Genomic DNA, 15,647 nt, shown 5'->3' with positions numbered 1-15,647 from the left:
AAATATAAGTGAACCTTCCATCGGAATATTTCCGCGCAACCCCGAAAATGATATTTTATTCCCAAGAAGACGGATTATGTAGGTGTTAATATACAATCTCAAGATACTCGTGTTTAAAGACGTTTCGCGTGGGAAAGCTTTTCATTCAAGCGTGATGTACTTCCTATACAGCTCGATCGAACCCGAGGGCCCGGACGCATCGCAGTAATTTAATTGACGCTCGCTGAAATTGCTGCAAAAAAGTTCATCTCTTCCTTTAATGCTCCCTTTCCTTTCCCAGCCATGCAGATAAACAGAGCGTACGTCCCCGCGCTTCCCACACTTTATGCGAACGCATACTGATTCGCTCGTAATTAATAACGTATCGTCTGCAAGAAGAACTGCAGCACTTTGTACACATTCACTAGGGGTCTTATACTCCTCGGACAATTATTAAAAATAAAATAACGGAAGACGTTTCGAGAAAGGATTCGATGTTGCGACTTAGTAAATCTCTGCGGCTAAATTTCGTAAATAGTTCAACAAGGAAACTCGGCGCCACGAACGGTCTGAACGGTCGTCGAAGGAACTGATCCTGTAACTTCCACAAAAGCGTAACAGAGGGAAAGTTTGCCGGTCGTTACGTTTCAAAGGGACTGGCACGAGCGAGTCGCGCAATCGGATTAGTATCGCCACACGACACAAGTATCGTCTTGTCTCATCTCTTCTCGTATTGCTTTGTTCGCAACATTTGTATTTTTCGTCAGGTAAAATTGGTATCTATTTACGCTTGAAGAATTGAGTGCCATTTAAAATGATTATTAAAGGTATAGGCTATCCTATTGTCAGCTTTCCAATAATATCCTATTGTAGTTTGTGGTATGGCGCCACCGTTATCTTTCTACGAACAAATCTCCTGGATATATTTAATGTTTTACGAGCCACTTTCCATTCATTTTACGCATCTTTGCCGCATTATTTAGCAGATTAACCACCCGGAAAGTTCTTTCTTTTCGAAGGCATTGGTTTACTAATTTGCTTTCGGTAACGACGAAATCTCAGCTCCTCATGAGGAAACGGCTGACGTCTTCCTCTGCGTCTTCCGTGACCGAAATCCAATTTGCATGCAACGCAGGTAGAATGGACAAGGTAATTGGTACATAGTGAGGGATTACAGATCCACGCCAAGACAATGGATATATACATCTCGGCATTGATATTGATATAGTGCGCGCGCAATTCCAATCAAATTAATGAATATCTGCTGCCGAAAGTCTAAGAATAAATGAAGTTTAAAATGATATATTATAGACGGTTTTGAATTACTTAATATTACAAGTAATTATATTATGTTGACAACACACTTCATGGAACTCAATCATAATCAATAAATTAAATTATTGGCCAATTATTGTGCTTCCTGACAGATACGTGGCGATTCTGATTAAATATGTGCTAAAGATGGTTAAAAACAATAGCTGAAACGTCCACTATGTAATTATATATATTATATGTTAGAGTAAACGATTTACAAATTTTACGCTCTTATTAAGGCGCTGCGATTCCATATTAGCCTATGTTAATTTTCATTTTTATTGAATTATAAGAAGTTTACATTATTTTATTTACTGTTTTGAATTACTTTTTATTTATATTAAAAAAATATTTTAACAAATAATTGCGATCTTTTTAAATATTTTTTTGCAAAAAAGTGGAAGATTATAATTAATATATTATATATAAAAAATGTAAATAGTAGTAAGTATATGCGTGAATCCCCTTTGAAACATGACTAGCGAAGTTTCCTTTCCGAGAAACAGAAATAAACTTAGACATTTGAATGTGACTTGGGCGTACAGAAGAAATTCTTCAGAGACTCGCGCCGTGACAGTAACTTTCTAAAGATTGATTGAGTCGAAGCGGATCATTTGGAGCGTTCCTAAGTAGAAGCGTCCCCCGCGATTATAGTAGGGAAGGAAGAAGAGATAGAGAGAAGGAAGAGGAAAAGAAAGAAGAAGAAGAAAAGGAAGAAACAGCTGGAGGAGGAGGAGAAGCCGAAAAGAAGAGGAAGAGCGCTCACATAAATACGTACGCAACGCAAACAAAAACCCACAAAGGACCGCGCTCGTGGCAGATACGATCTTGCGGCATGCAGATACGAGCATACTAATCTCTCCGAGAGGTCTCTCCGAAGAGGAAACGGCGTTCTTTTGTTGTATCCATCTATGAAATATATTGGTGTTTATATACCCACACATCCGGGACGCGGAGGAATGATTCAATATGATTATGAGAATTTATATATACGAGGATTTCTCGTGGTATTGGAGGATCATCTAGAGATCGCAAACAATACTATGAAGCAAAAAAATTTAAAAACTATATGCAGAATTGGGGAAAATAAAATTTATCATTTCTGATTAATATCATTGACAATATAGGAAAGATTGTCGTAAATAGTACTTTGTAAAATCATTTGATCACACAATTCTTTTGGACTTCATTATTGTGCATTGTTGAGAGGTATCTTAGTACAAATTTCAATGTCTGCGGTCTGATACAGGACGTAACAGCGAAACCCCTTCTCCGTCAGATTCACTCAACGGCAGGCGGCAGTTTCAATTTCGAGACGCCAATCCAATCATGTAAATCAAGGATGGCATTATTAGCAGCGGCAATCGAACTCGGCTAGGCCAATAGTAGTAGCGATAGAGACCGTAGATGGAGACTACTGAGTCTGAGTCGAAGGTGGAAGGGCTCTCCGGCAGGCTCTCTGGATCCCGAACGAAGGGAGCAGCGACGTCTAACTAATCCCGGGTTTACCTAATCGCCTACTCCCTTCGTCCCAAACGCGGTTCGGCAATTCCGCTCGTTCGCAAAGCGGCTTACCCTTTCACCCCTTCCATCGCTCTCTTGCCAGAGCAACCGAGAGCTTCTGTATCCATTGGCGGGCCTTGCAGGTCGCTTGCGATTGATCCAGAATTGATTTTCTCAATTCGTCGATCGCTACACAAGAGCTCAAGTGGCGGAGTAACCAGAGAATCGGAAGAAATTTATTTTCCAATAACGTTTTACAGTTAAATTTTATAGCTTAATACATATAGTTTACAAGAATATTTTATGACGGTAACTATAACTAAAAGCTAAGATTAAAAAAGTTAATTTTCAAAAATTACCTTTTTCCAACATTAGCTTTTAATTAGTTATTGTTACAAACAATTGTAACGTCATTATCGCATCATTATTACATAATAAAATGTAACGATGAAAGAGTAACGACTTTACTTACCTCTCATCTCTGATAGTTTGTAGCTGTAATTAAATTCAAGACTATACAACTGTACGATATTGATGCACACTTTAATGTATTTATATATATATATTTTTTTTTTAAATCTAGACTTTTAATAGGATAAACCTTGTAGCCTCTTATAATAATTTTTTAAAAAGTCTGTGCATCTCTTACTAAAGAAACTGGAGATAAGCGTGGGGGTAAGCGCCTATGCAAAATATAATCGACACACGACCGATAATTCCTGACAGCGGATGGGGAGGGATGCGGGATGGGATACGATCGAACGAAAGCGTAAGCCGCGTAATCCCTCGTGAAATACCGTGTTGGATCGAGACGACCGAGAACTTTGCCGTACGCCCGAGGACATCGGAGGGACATCGATTATTCGCGGGAAACCGCCCCCGTTAATCGTTTAAACTCCGCTGCAGGTGGATGTATGCATGCAGCGCCCGTGCCCGCGGCGGACACCCCTGAATCTCGTGATTCACGAAACCACGAGGGGATCCTGGAGGTTCGCTGAATATCGATATTCAGCGCAGTAAGAGTTCGACATTGTCGATGCCGAAGCGTCGATGAACGGTACATGCATTTTATCGACGACAAGCCTGATTGCACGTCGAGGCTTAGGAAATCCATTGCGAGTGAAAATTCCGAATCATATTGCAAGCGTTGATATTATGATTTACTAAAGCGGTTTTATTAACGCTATTCGAAGAAGGCTTTTTTTCTATCCATAATAACGTAATAATAACGTAATATAATCGGTTGATTGCGAATTTGGTTTCTAAATATCCTATAGATATTCTTCTTAATTACGGATATACTTGGTAATGCTTCTACCGATTTCTTGGAAGTTGGGACATCCCGGAGCTGTGGAAACGGGTCATCTTTTGTTCGGAACATCGTGTTTCCTCCTCAGCTTCCAACAGAATAAATTCACGGCGTCCGGTCTCTCACGGTCACACGTGTAAGACGCGGTCGTGACACGAACGTCCATTCGCTAGGCGAATGGCTAGCGAAATTGTTGACTACCGATGCTCATCGGACCGAATCAACGTTCACGAGGTAATGGACGTGGCTGATGGCAATGTCTTGTCGCGTCGCGGCTCGTCGACGCCACCTGCGACAGCGGGAAAACTCCTCAGGGGCATACCTTGCGCAGATTTACGTAGTAATTCTGCTCATCGACGTCTTTAAATACCCGCTGTTTAATTTTCTAAAACGGAATACGTAAACAAGGTATACCGTTCGTTTTCCTTCGGCTGAAGTTGCTCATTCTTTCCTTTCCTCTTTTTTAAACTCTTACATAAACGATTGATCGTCGCTATTAAAAATTTCATTAAGTGGACACACTACACTGCGGCCTTGTTAAAAATGAATTCACAATTAGACGAATAATATAGTCATTTTCGTGTTTATTGCGCTTTAATTCCGCTTGCATATCACTGTAGATATGTAGTGTAACGCAAAACCGCGTTTGCAGAAAAATTAATATTCAAAGGGGATATCATAAGGTGGTAATCTGCAAGAGAATTAAAGGCTCGGTAGCCGGGATAGAGATCTTCGTGCAGTCACAGCTCGTTTGAGCGAGTACCTCAAGTGATTTCAGTTACACCTCGTTTGCGCGATCCACCGGCGGCTCTTATTATTTCCTTTCGAACGAGGAAGCACTTTTTTCAATTGTACCACCGTACTGATGGATCGCAATTGCGGGCCTGATGGCGACGGATAACATTGTACGATCGTCAATCCATGGTACTGTACAGGTATACAGGATCTGTGATAATGAGTTAGCTAGTTGCACGAAGAGTCTACATAATTATGAATGTTTCACAACTGAACATGCGATGTTTAGGATACAATATCCTCTCGATCAAGCACGATTCAATGTAATACAATTGCGATATAATGCAATTCGAATTATTAATTGAATCGTACCAAATTGAAAATGATTAATGCTAATTTTTTATATCTAAAATACCTTTTAGATATACTCAGCTTTTTTTCAATTCTTTTTCATTAAAAAATATTTATAACATGTTTGTTTTTATAAAAACTCTAAGCGATTTAATTGAGTTGGATGTGCCATATACATTATGTTGTCCCCGTAGTGAAGCATTTAATCTTTAAATAGTAGGAGCTTATTTTTTTAATCCCACAATTTTTTCTTGAGAGTAAAATTTGTTATAATTAATTTTTTTTTTTTTTATTGTATTTCTTGCGTCAAAATATGACTTCCAACGTCATTATAGTAGTTTTACTATTTTGTAAAGGATAACGGCTAATTTAGAAATGTTGCTAATTTAGCATGTCTTTCTTCTTCATTCGCACCGTGACTCTTTCGCGAAAATAACACGCGAGCTTCGGAAATATACGCGTAAATTTACTTTCTAATAGATCTTCCACTCGGACGCCTTTGGCTCCTGGGATCGTGTTTACCCGGCGTGGAGGTGGAATTACGAGCGAAAAGAACGGGGAATAGCGAATAAATCACGAACCACGGCTCTTCCACGTTATGCTAATGACACCTCCTGCATCCTGTGTATCCTTCGCGCAAGACGCGAAAGTTCAGGCCAGCACGCCACGCGGCGTCGTTCTTCTTTTTACGGGACTCTGAGTAACACACCTCCTTGACGCAATTGTAGGAAATAAAACATTCTCCCTCGACATTTCTCTACATTCAACGCGGCGCAAATCTTTATCGCAGCGTCGACTGAATCGGAAGTAACTGGGTAACAAAAGATTATTTGGCATATCTTCGATATTGATTCAGATAAAAAATATTCTCTTATACGTAATAAATTAATATAACACGTTAAGAGGTTTCGAAATGAGAAAAGAACGTTTCTTTCGTTTTAACTATTTGCTCAATGTCATTGACTCATCGCGTTATCTCCTTGCTATCTGTCCAACGTGATTCGTCAATCTTTATGCACGATTGTCATCACGAGGGTATTCATCGCGTACGAAGATTCCCATTCGCCACACCGCGGAGCGTCGCGCGATCACGAATTCATGACTAATGCTGGCAATCGGGCGGCCCGGCCGATGTGCACGTCGGGCACGGGTAAAAGCAACAGGACTGATCAACAGGCGAAGACACGCGCCATCGAGCACGCGCCGATAGATCTGACATCTCGACGCCCAACGCCATACACGTGACCGGAGGCTCGTTACCCGGCCATCCTCCTCGCTCCTTTCACCTCCGGTTATCCTACCTCCTCCATCATCATCCTGTGGTCTCTTCCCGTCGGAAGACACGCGCCCGACGTCTCCCCCGATTTCCCAGAATCGACCTTCGGGAGATCGAATCGCGCCACGCCGTTGAATCCGGACGACCCACCGCGAACGTTCATGAGAGTTTCGTGAATCGGTCGATGCGGACCCCGACTCCCTCCCCTCCCCCTTCTTCTCTCTCGATCTATCTCTTTTCCTCCTGCGAATTTACTATGCCAAGATGAATGGTGGAGTTAAGGAGCGCGGGCCCAAGATGGTGAAGTCTGCTCGTAACCCTCATGTCCACGCGATTATCTGCGGTAGAACAATCGATGAGTCAAGGTGTCTAGCTCTCTAAACGGACCTAATTGCTATCTCTTCGGTGCTCGCATTTCGCTTGAAGTATTAAGAATTGAGCGAATTAGTTACCGCAGCAATTGTATTAATAAATTTCATATTCAATCGCAACGCAATTTCATATTTATTATAAACGTAATAACGATCCAGTTAATTAAGCTCAGATTCAAAGACCGTAGCTTTATTAACACTCGCTACGAATACCATTGCAGTGAGTAACGAGTGTCAGATTCCGGTGAGAATGTTGTGCACATCTCGAAATCCTATCTTAATAACAAAATCGCACCGTCACTCCCAGCGGGCGACTTGGCCAGGCTTGGTTTAGTGAGAAGGGAAAAATTTGGGCCAAGGAAGCCTAGCGTTTAAAGAGGACTCGCATACCAGTCGGCGGCGGTAAGAGTGGGTCCCACGGGAAAAGAAAGGCCGGAGAAGAGGAAACGAGAGAGAGAGAGAGAGGAAGATCGCGACGCCGCGCCGCCGCCGCGCCACGACGGCCACTAAATATTGTGTTCGCGCAGAGAATACAGCTCTCGGGACACGTGTAAGCGGGGGACCGCGGGATTCCGTATGAGCAGATCGGCCCGCCGATTATACGCTAATTCAACGCAAATTCCTTCCCGGAGATATCTGTATCGCTCGCATACATCAGCGGAGACCGCGGTAGCTTCTGCCGTTGCTGTTGCTGCTGCTGCTGCAGTTGCTGTTCCCGCTCCTGCTCTCGCTGCCGTTGATGTTGTTGCTGCTGTGCTGCTGCTATTGCTTCTCTTGTTCCTCCTCGGTCCCCGGAATCGCCTGCAGTCCTCCACGCCGGCTTAATCAGTATCCACGAGAAGACAACTATATAGCCGTAGCTTATACGTAGTTTCGCGCACATGTGGCGTGCACACGTCGTTACGGAGTCATTGAGTCCCACGGAGGACCGATGAAAGTTGGGAAGAAACTTCCGTTGACTACGAAGAGAATGTCTTGAATCAGAATGATTCTGGGAGCTTTTTTGCTGATGGAGTTGTATGGCGAGACGCGCGAAGTGCATGATGAAACTTCATTAAATTGACTAAAAAATTATATATCGCGTAGAACCTTAGTAGTAACTTTTATAAAGCTCTGTTTGCATTACACCGAGCCGTGAACAATATAGTGACATTGTCAAACATTATATCGCGCAGCTCCGACTGCTGTAACCGTCATGGCTGATGGTCATCTCACATCTCGTCTGTAATCGCGTTAACGCTACGACGCGGTTACAGCCGCGCATTAATTAAGACTAATTAGTTCAGAAATTAAATACATATGTATGTCAACCAACAATTGGTACCAAAAGCAGAGAGAATAAATGAAAATTCTAAATGCGCCATAAATCGCGGACTACTTTTCCACCGAACCATTCGATACATCGCACGATTAAAAAGAAAACTATAACCACGTAGTTACTGTAGAAAGCACAGTCGATCTTGGCGGTACTTGGACCGCGTGTCAACCAACAATTGATACCAAGATGAAAGAGAGAGACAGAAGAAACGAAAATTCTAAATGCGCCATAAATCGCGGACTACTTTTCCACTGAAGCATTCGATGCGTCACGTTTTCGAAAGACTACCATGTGTAAGTTATGGAAAGGATAGTCGATCTCTTGGATCGCGTGCTTTCTCACGCGCGCGCGCGGTTTACGCCCGGATCGTTCCGAAGAAAGTTACGCCGAGCCGGCGGGAAAAGAAGCAGGCTACCGTATATCCGCGGTATGCACCTATACTCCGACCGAAGGTCCGGGGCAGAGGACCGAAGATATATCACGTTGTCGGCCGACATACCATTCTTTTGCGGCGTGGCGCGCGGCCGACACCGCGCGGCAGCAGCATTCACAAATTAAGGAGCGCCAAAGTCCACGGCGGCGCGGCGTAGGTATGGCGCTATCGCGCTTCATAAAACTTCGTTAGCAGGAAGCCGGGGGAAGTAGACGTCCAAGCCTGGCTATACGGGTATATGCTCACATAAGCGCTGATGGTCCCGCGAGACCACCGTAAAAATTCATTTTGCACCTCGGCCGTGTAATTCAGCCGGATTCTTGCATCTTTACCAGCCGGACCAGTGGAGCGTATTAGATGGGCCATGTCCGCGCACTTCGTAGTTAATGACTTCGCTCGACCTGCCGTCGCGCTATGTGCGGTACGTTTAATAATTGTACAGCAACAGAGCGCGCCCTTAATTATTCGTATTATCTGTATACGTAAATTCCGTCCTCTTTTCTGCGCTCTGCTCTTCGAATAACGTAGAAAAACCGTTACTTGTGTGATGAAAACTGACTGTACGAAAAATATGTTGATTTGTATATGGAAAAGATGTAGATCTCTTAACTTCAATGCCTTTTATTTTCATTACAAGTCGATCGTTTCAATTCACGTTAATTGTCATTCGACAATTGATCAGTATATATGTACTTATGTATACTGCAAAGTTCCTTATGTCGTTATTCGCGCCACATGGCGACGCCTAATGTCATTACGCTATGTGTTTGTTAATTTTTGTCGCGCAGACTGCGCATATAAAATGAAAGAGTACACAAGGTACGTACCTACGTCCTCGTACAGAAACCTGCCACGTGTACCGTCTCATACATATACCCACTCGCGCGGGCGGGCTCGCGCGTGGTTCCCGTCATTAGGTACGTAGTCTCGTTAGAATGAACTTTTTTTTTTCGTCGTCCGCTAATGAGGTGGTCCGCGACTTGCAGTCCGTGTGGAGGGTAGCCCACAGCGTACGTTGGCAGCCAGCTTCAGGTCGAGGGCAGCTTCTATGACACTCCCACACAAATCCGGGGAGATGGAGACACTATTTTTAATCTACCCGCGGGACGCCGACTCGATGGAATTAAAACGCATGTCTCGCTACGAAAGCTTGCTTGCCCTGCCGCCCCTATGCGAAAAACGTGTATCCTTTTTAGAGCACATCTCCTCGGATCGGGGCTCGCTAGAATGTCGCGTTAATAGTTGTCGTCGAGCGGCGGTTCGGTGATTAATTTTGGACGTTAATTTTAGCAGGCGGACCAGAGTTCATACGGTCACGCTCGGGTATACATTCGACGATCCAAAGTATGATGTGAATAATACCATAGAACACCGCTGAAATAATTGAAGCAAGACTCTGTTGTAAAATTATTAATCCTCCGTCACAATGTGAAATTTTTCACTCTTTGTCCGTGCAACATGATTCTTTAACTTCGGTACAGATTTTTATATTATTTTTGACTGTATAAAATGTGAAAAAATTCTTACATATTCGTGAAACTTTAACAACGAATTTTTATTAACGTAGCAGTTGGATTGTATTTTTTACTTATTTTTTTACACATTAACTTTATCTACCAAAATACACAACCAAAAAATCGATTAAAGCCCTTAAAGTCCAATTGATGAAGGATTAATTGCAGTAGTACAGAATTATGCATTTTCAGGAAAATAGTTCTAATGATGTAACTTGTATGCAATTAATTATTACCCGTATTTAAAATTTCTGTTCGTACATATCTCCGATCTTGTTCACCCATTCACGATGTAGTATGTTCAACATTTTCTATGCATGTTTATTATTCTTATTCTGAATCTCAGTGATATATTTAATCGTTAGTGATGTATATTTTATTACTCACTATTTTATTCAAATATCTGGTACTTGTATACTCTGGTAGTATTATATTCAGCAAACATTTAGTATACCTTCTTTCACTGTGATCAGGCCAAGGAATCCTGTCTCTTTATCTCGCTCTCTCTTTTCCTCATTCTCGAATTCACCGAAGCGTCTAAGTGGAAGTAACTCAAGCTCGATCTATTTACTCTTTCCGGGTTTTCTCGAGCCGCACTAACTCCTCTGCACTCCGGCTGTAATCGACTGCCAGTCGAGATCTTCCTCTCACGAATACACTCTGGCGCGGGCGATGGTTCCCATTCATCCAGCTCGTCCCGGTTGACACCCGGCCGTTGCCGTCGCTTAATTCGCGAATATTTCACCGGCGCGTCACCCCGAAAATACGCTACAGCTGCTCGCGTCGTGTCTACAATCGGGGCCACCTTCGGCACACACCCCACCGAAAAGTCCGCAGTCGTGCCATAAATCTCAGCACTGATACATTTTTACTTATCACGTTCCCATTGCGCGGCTTCCTAGTGGTCTCGCGTTACTCGCGCGGTAATTCCGCCGTGCGATTTAAACGACCGACGAACGAATTATCACCTCGCCTTTCTTCATGCGTGTTGCAGACGGCTTTACATTGGGGCGCCAAACATGGCAACGACAACATCGTTAAATTAATAGCGGGTACCTACAAAGACTACAACAAGAGTGTCAATGAAACTACGGTGAGTATGTTTTCTCTAAGATTGCTGGATAAAATATTTGTTTATAAAATCAGTGTATATATAGAATATTGAAGCGATTATTCGTTCTTACATTATACCTACTATTATTTGAACGATAATTTATATTTTTTTTATTTCCGATCATTGGATCGTCTCCATCGAATGATGCAGAATGGGGTAAGTGTGTCTTATTTTTTTAATTATTGCTTAACATATTATATTTTTAAGTAATACGTAATAAGCAGATTAGCAATTTTTAATTGATGCATTAAAAAGTAATGTCTTTAATGAATTTTATTTCTTACATCGATGATTTTTATATCGAGATTAAGACAAAGTGTATCCCACATTTGGATAGCATCGAGAAAGAGCGAGTATCCACGGCGGTCCTTGTCACGATCGCGTATAATTTGCCAGACGTACGGAGAGCGGGATCGGTTTAGGGGGCGAGTCGTGTTGTAAGAGGTAGAACAAACGGAGAGTCAGTCCAGCGTAGCAGAAAGGAAGGAAGGCAGGAAGGAAAAGGAAAGGAGAGAGACGGTCGAAGCGCACAGAAAAGCCCGCAGATAGGATCGGATGTGTGTGGTCCCGCCGCTCTTTGCTCTTTATAAGACTTATATAAGCCGGGAGTGCTTCACGACAAGAGACGGCGTGCGACGAGGGAGGCGAGTACTTAGAGGAGGGAAGAGGGAAAACGGGGGTCCTTGCTCGTTAGTGGTTCGCGACAAACTCCATCTCGGGCTCCTGTCCTCGCGTTATACTGGACAACAAAGTTATTTCGATTTTTTGTCACGAACATTGCATTGGGTCGTGATTGCCAGTATTTGTTACTCTAAAGCCAATTAGGTTTATAACCTTTACAGGATATGGGAAACCGTTACAGTGGCCTGAAACACTGTTATATTTTGTGGCAAGAAATACAATAAATCGTAGGCTCTACACATGATGGAAGAAATATTAAAAACAGGAATAAATATTAAATATTAGAGAAATGAAAAGTACAAATGGAGATTAAACGTGACGCACAATGAATATAAATATGTTATGACATGTATTATAATGTCTTGTTTTTTATTTGTATCCATTATGCGTTATGTTTAATTTATTTTTAATTTTTCTATTTCTCTAATGTTTAATATTTATTCCTGTTCCTAATGTTTCCACGGTATGCTTTACTCGAAAAAGTGCAGTAAGATTTTAAAAATAAATCACCTTTTAAATATTAATTTTTCTTTTTTGTAAGACTTTTGAGCGATGCCATTATAATTTTATGAAAATATAATTTTTTATATTACACTTAATGGGGATATAACAGTTTTACGATAAATTAAAATATCTGGTATTTTTGAAATTGGTTTAATTTTTTCCTTTATCGTTCCGTCATTAGATGGAAATTGAATTCGAAGCGCGTGTATTCCGAAAGCCGGTTCATTTATCTTCTTGTAAGGTCTTCACCATAGCTCCTTCGCGCACGGTAGACTCATTTGTTTCCGCCGGTGTAATCCGAACTGACCTGTCGACACCGCAGCACACCTTTTCTTCCTTGCCTCTAAATCCACGTTCTTCTACAATTCGTTGTCATCCTTTGAGCGTTCTCTCAACTACGGGAATCTCATCAAAAAAGAAACGACAATTTTTATTATACTATCGTTTCGATAATTTCCAAACTATACAATAAAATTGGAAAAAATAGTTTCTTTAAATAATTTGAGAAATCTGATTTATACCATATTCTCGAAAAATATTGCATACAAAGATGTACGAAACTACCAAAGTATAATGTTAAGTATATTATTTCCTATTTTCGTATACGATATAGTATTTCGTATAGTTTTCAAGAATAAGATCCCAGAAGTCAAGAGTATACAAGAATATAGCAGAAGAGTCAAGAGCACATAAGAGTATATGAGAGATTTCCTTAATACAGAAACATTATGCGAGCAGACATCGCTATTTTCGTACCTTCCCAATGACAATCCCGGCTGACTCGATGTTGCCGGGGATTAACGCCGGATATAATGAATACGGTCGTGCTCGTGTACGTACCGATGTAGAGTAGGTAATCCACACCCGGACGGGGGAGATCTGTCCTCGGCGAATCCTCGCTCTGCTTTTTTCCACGGCGCGGCTTTAGGACCAGACTGCGGATCGCGCGACGCGGCGTAATCTGTCACCGGCATCGCTCCCGCGCCGCGCTTTCCTACGGCTTATCCCGGGCACTGGCTTTCCCCCAATCCCGTGGCAAATGAAAGGACGATGGGAAAAGAGTCAAAAAAGAACTCCACGATTACCCGGTAGCTTCGTAATGCACGCGGAATCGCCCGTGGCACGGCGTCGATCTTATCCTCGGCTAATATCCGCCACTCGAGGGCATCGATACCGGTTCGCTTGACATGGCTGCTGGAAACCTGAAAAATCAAATTGCAAAGAGCACGATAATGGGAAATAAAAAAAATTGTTCTCTTCCTTACGCGTGCTTCGATTCGCGCGTTACTCAATATTCATCGGTTTTCCTTGAATTCTTGCATTATTTAAAATGTCACTGACTTGAAGAAGTTATTTTATTCATGATGTTAACGCGTGAAACTATACGTAGCTTCATCTCACGCAAGCTTTGGAATTTTCGACGTGGTGGAATGTTTCTCGATGCAACAAACACCGTACGATCTGACTGATGGTGCTTTTAGCGTGAAAAATCATAGCGCGAGCGGCCCGTTTTTTCGATCGCGCGGCTTCGTCGGTAGAGAAACTCCGGCCTGCTTATCGTAAGAATTTACCGCGGTTTTGCCGCCACTTACTGATTCTTTTTTTAAATCCCCGGTCGGTGTTAAATGAAACGGGTGCGCCGGAGCCTCGACGACGAAGCGGATCGCAGTCACGGGCATAATCTGTCACCGGTACCGCTTCTACCGTGCTTTTCTACGGCTTATCGCGGCATCGGCTCGCATTTAATCCCCGCAAAAAACGGTGGCCACGTCCCCCGTACCCACAGGGGACTCCTGTAAGCCGACCGTATGGCGCCTGCATCCTTGCCCGACGTAACGACAATGGTTATTCTATCCTCGGTTAAGGTTTTATGTTATAGATGCGCGACTAGAATGTTATACTTCACGTATAACGAGTGATAGATATGTAATTCCTTATTAGAATTCATCGTTGGAAATAAATAACACAGGAAATTGTTAGTAATAAGAGAAATTATCTGTCGCATATTGTTAATTTTTACGAACTACTGCAACTTGGACCGTCAAAGATTGGGAAAGAATAAAATGAAACACTTAAGCCAAGTATCAAATAATAAGTCTAATCTCTAGAAATGAACTTTTAGTTATCCGATTAGTCTTTCTTTTCCGTTCTTTTTCTCTTGTTTTCTCTTTTCAAGATCTTTTCAAGACATTCGGAAATGTCCAGGAGGATTTTTTGAAAGCGTTCAAAGTTTTTTTTTATTATTTTGCTATGACCCTCATATTACCCCGTAATAATCCCGATTTAAAATATGTAGATATAAGCAATAACTTTTAAACCGATTACAGTCAAATATGAAAAGACTAAACGATCAGTCAATTTTTTATGATCTTAAGCTTACAATAAGCTGTTGAATTTACGGCTTATTTCTGACATATTTTATTCAATTTACATGCACTTTTGTGCACGCCTAGAGTTGCAAGCGAAATGTCTGGCACCTGTTTTAGTTTTGAAATTTTTTAATAAAATGTTATAATAATCAAATTTTATACGCGTAAAGAGTCTTATTATAATCGCTGCAGTGAAGTACACAATAAAAAAAAATAATCTGGTTGAAGCAAAAAATTTGATTATTATAACATTTTATTTATATTATTAGAAACAAGTAAAATGTTACAATAATCAAGCTTTTTGGAATTTAATTTTTATCGTGCGAAAATATTACGAGATATAAAAAATGTCTATACAATAGATCGCAGAAAATAATATTGCCTTTCAGCTGATTTTCGAGCAAGTCCACGTCGAAGAACGAGATATTCTCGAAACGTGCGAGCTCCCTCCCCCGATTCCTTCACACTTCTAGAGTAGGCGGGGAAATGGAGAAGTGCCGTTATGATATAGCGGCTCGTAAAGGCGGCCCGATGTAGGAAAATATTAAAATTGAAAATCTTCAACGGTGATATACGCGTGCGTGATATTGGTGGCCAGCAGCTGTCCTGTTCCTGAAGGCTGCTGCGAGAATGAAAGAAAGAAAAACGAAGAAATAAGGCAGAAAAAAGGACATGTTACGCGCGACTAGGCGCACTCCAGAGAAGAAACGAACGGAGACGCGAAAAAGACAGAGACGAAGTGGCGGTAGGGACGCGATATTGTCTCGAGACTCCGTGTGCCAGGACATTGCTACTTTAAAATATCATCGTGAGCATAAAAAGAGGGTCCTCCACGTGTACGTACCCACCTACATACAGAGTGTTTCAAAAGTCACT

General features: G+C 41.8%; 1 protein-coding gene across 1 annotated transcript in view; it reads left to right on the top strand.

The window, feature by feature from the left end:
* Window positions 1–15,647, top strand: part of sowah (ankyrin repeat domain family member sosondowah) — a 113,397-nt gene that overhangs the window by 88,082 nt on the left and 9,668 nt on the right. Inside the window, exons 8-10 of the mRNA XM_018538302.1 lie at window positions 9,001–9,005; window positions 11,098–11,196; window positions 11,368–11,373. Coding sequence (XP_018393804.1) covers window positions 9,001–9,005; window positions 11,098–11,196; window positions 11,368–11,373 — 110 coding nt within the window. The remainder of the gene's footprint in view (window positions 1–9,000; window positions 9,006–11,097; window positions 11,197–11,367; window positions 11,374–15,647) is intronic.

Source organism: Cyphomyrmex costatus, unplaced genomic scaffold (assembly GCF_001594065.2).
Source record: "Cyphomyrmex costatus isolate MS0001 unplaced genomic scaffold, Ccosl1.0 scaffold193, whole genome shotgun sequence".
Lineage (NCBI taxonomy): Eukaryota > Metazoa > Arthropoda > Insecta > Hymenoptera > Formicidae > Cyphomyrmex > Cyphomyrmex costatus.
This window is presented reverse-complemented; position numbering and strand designations above follow the sequence as displayed.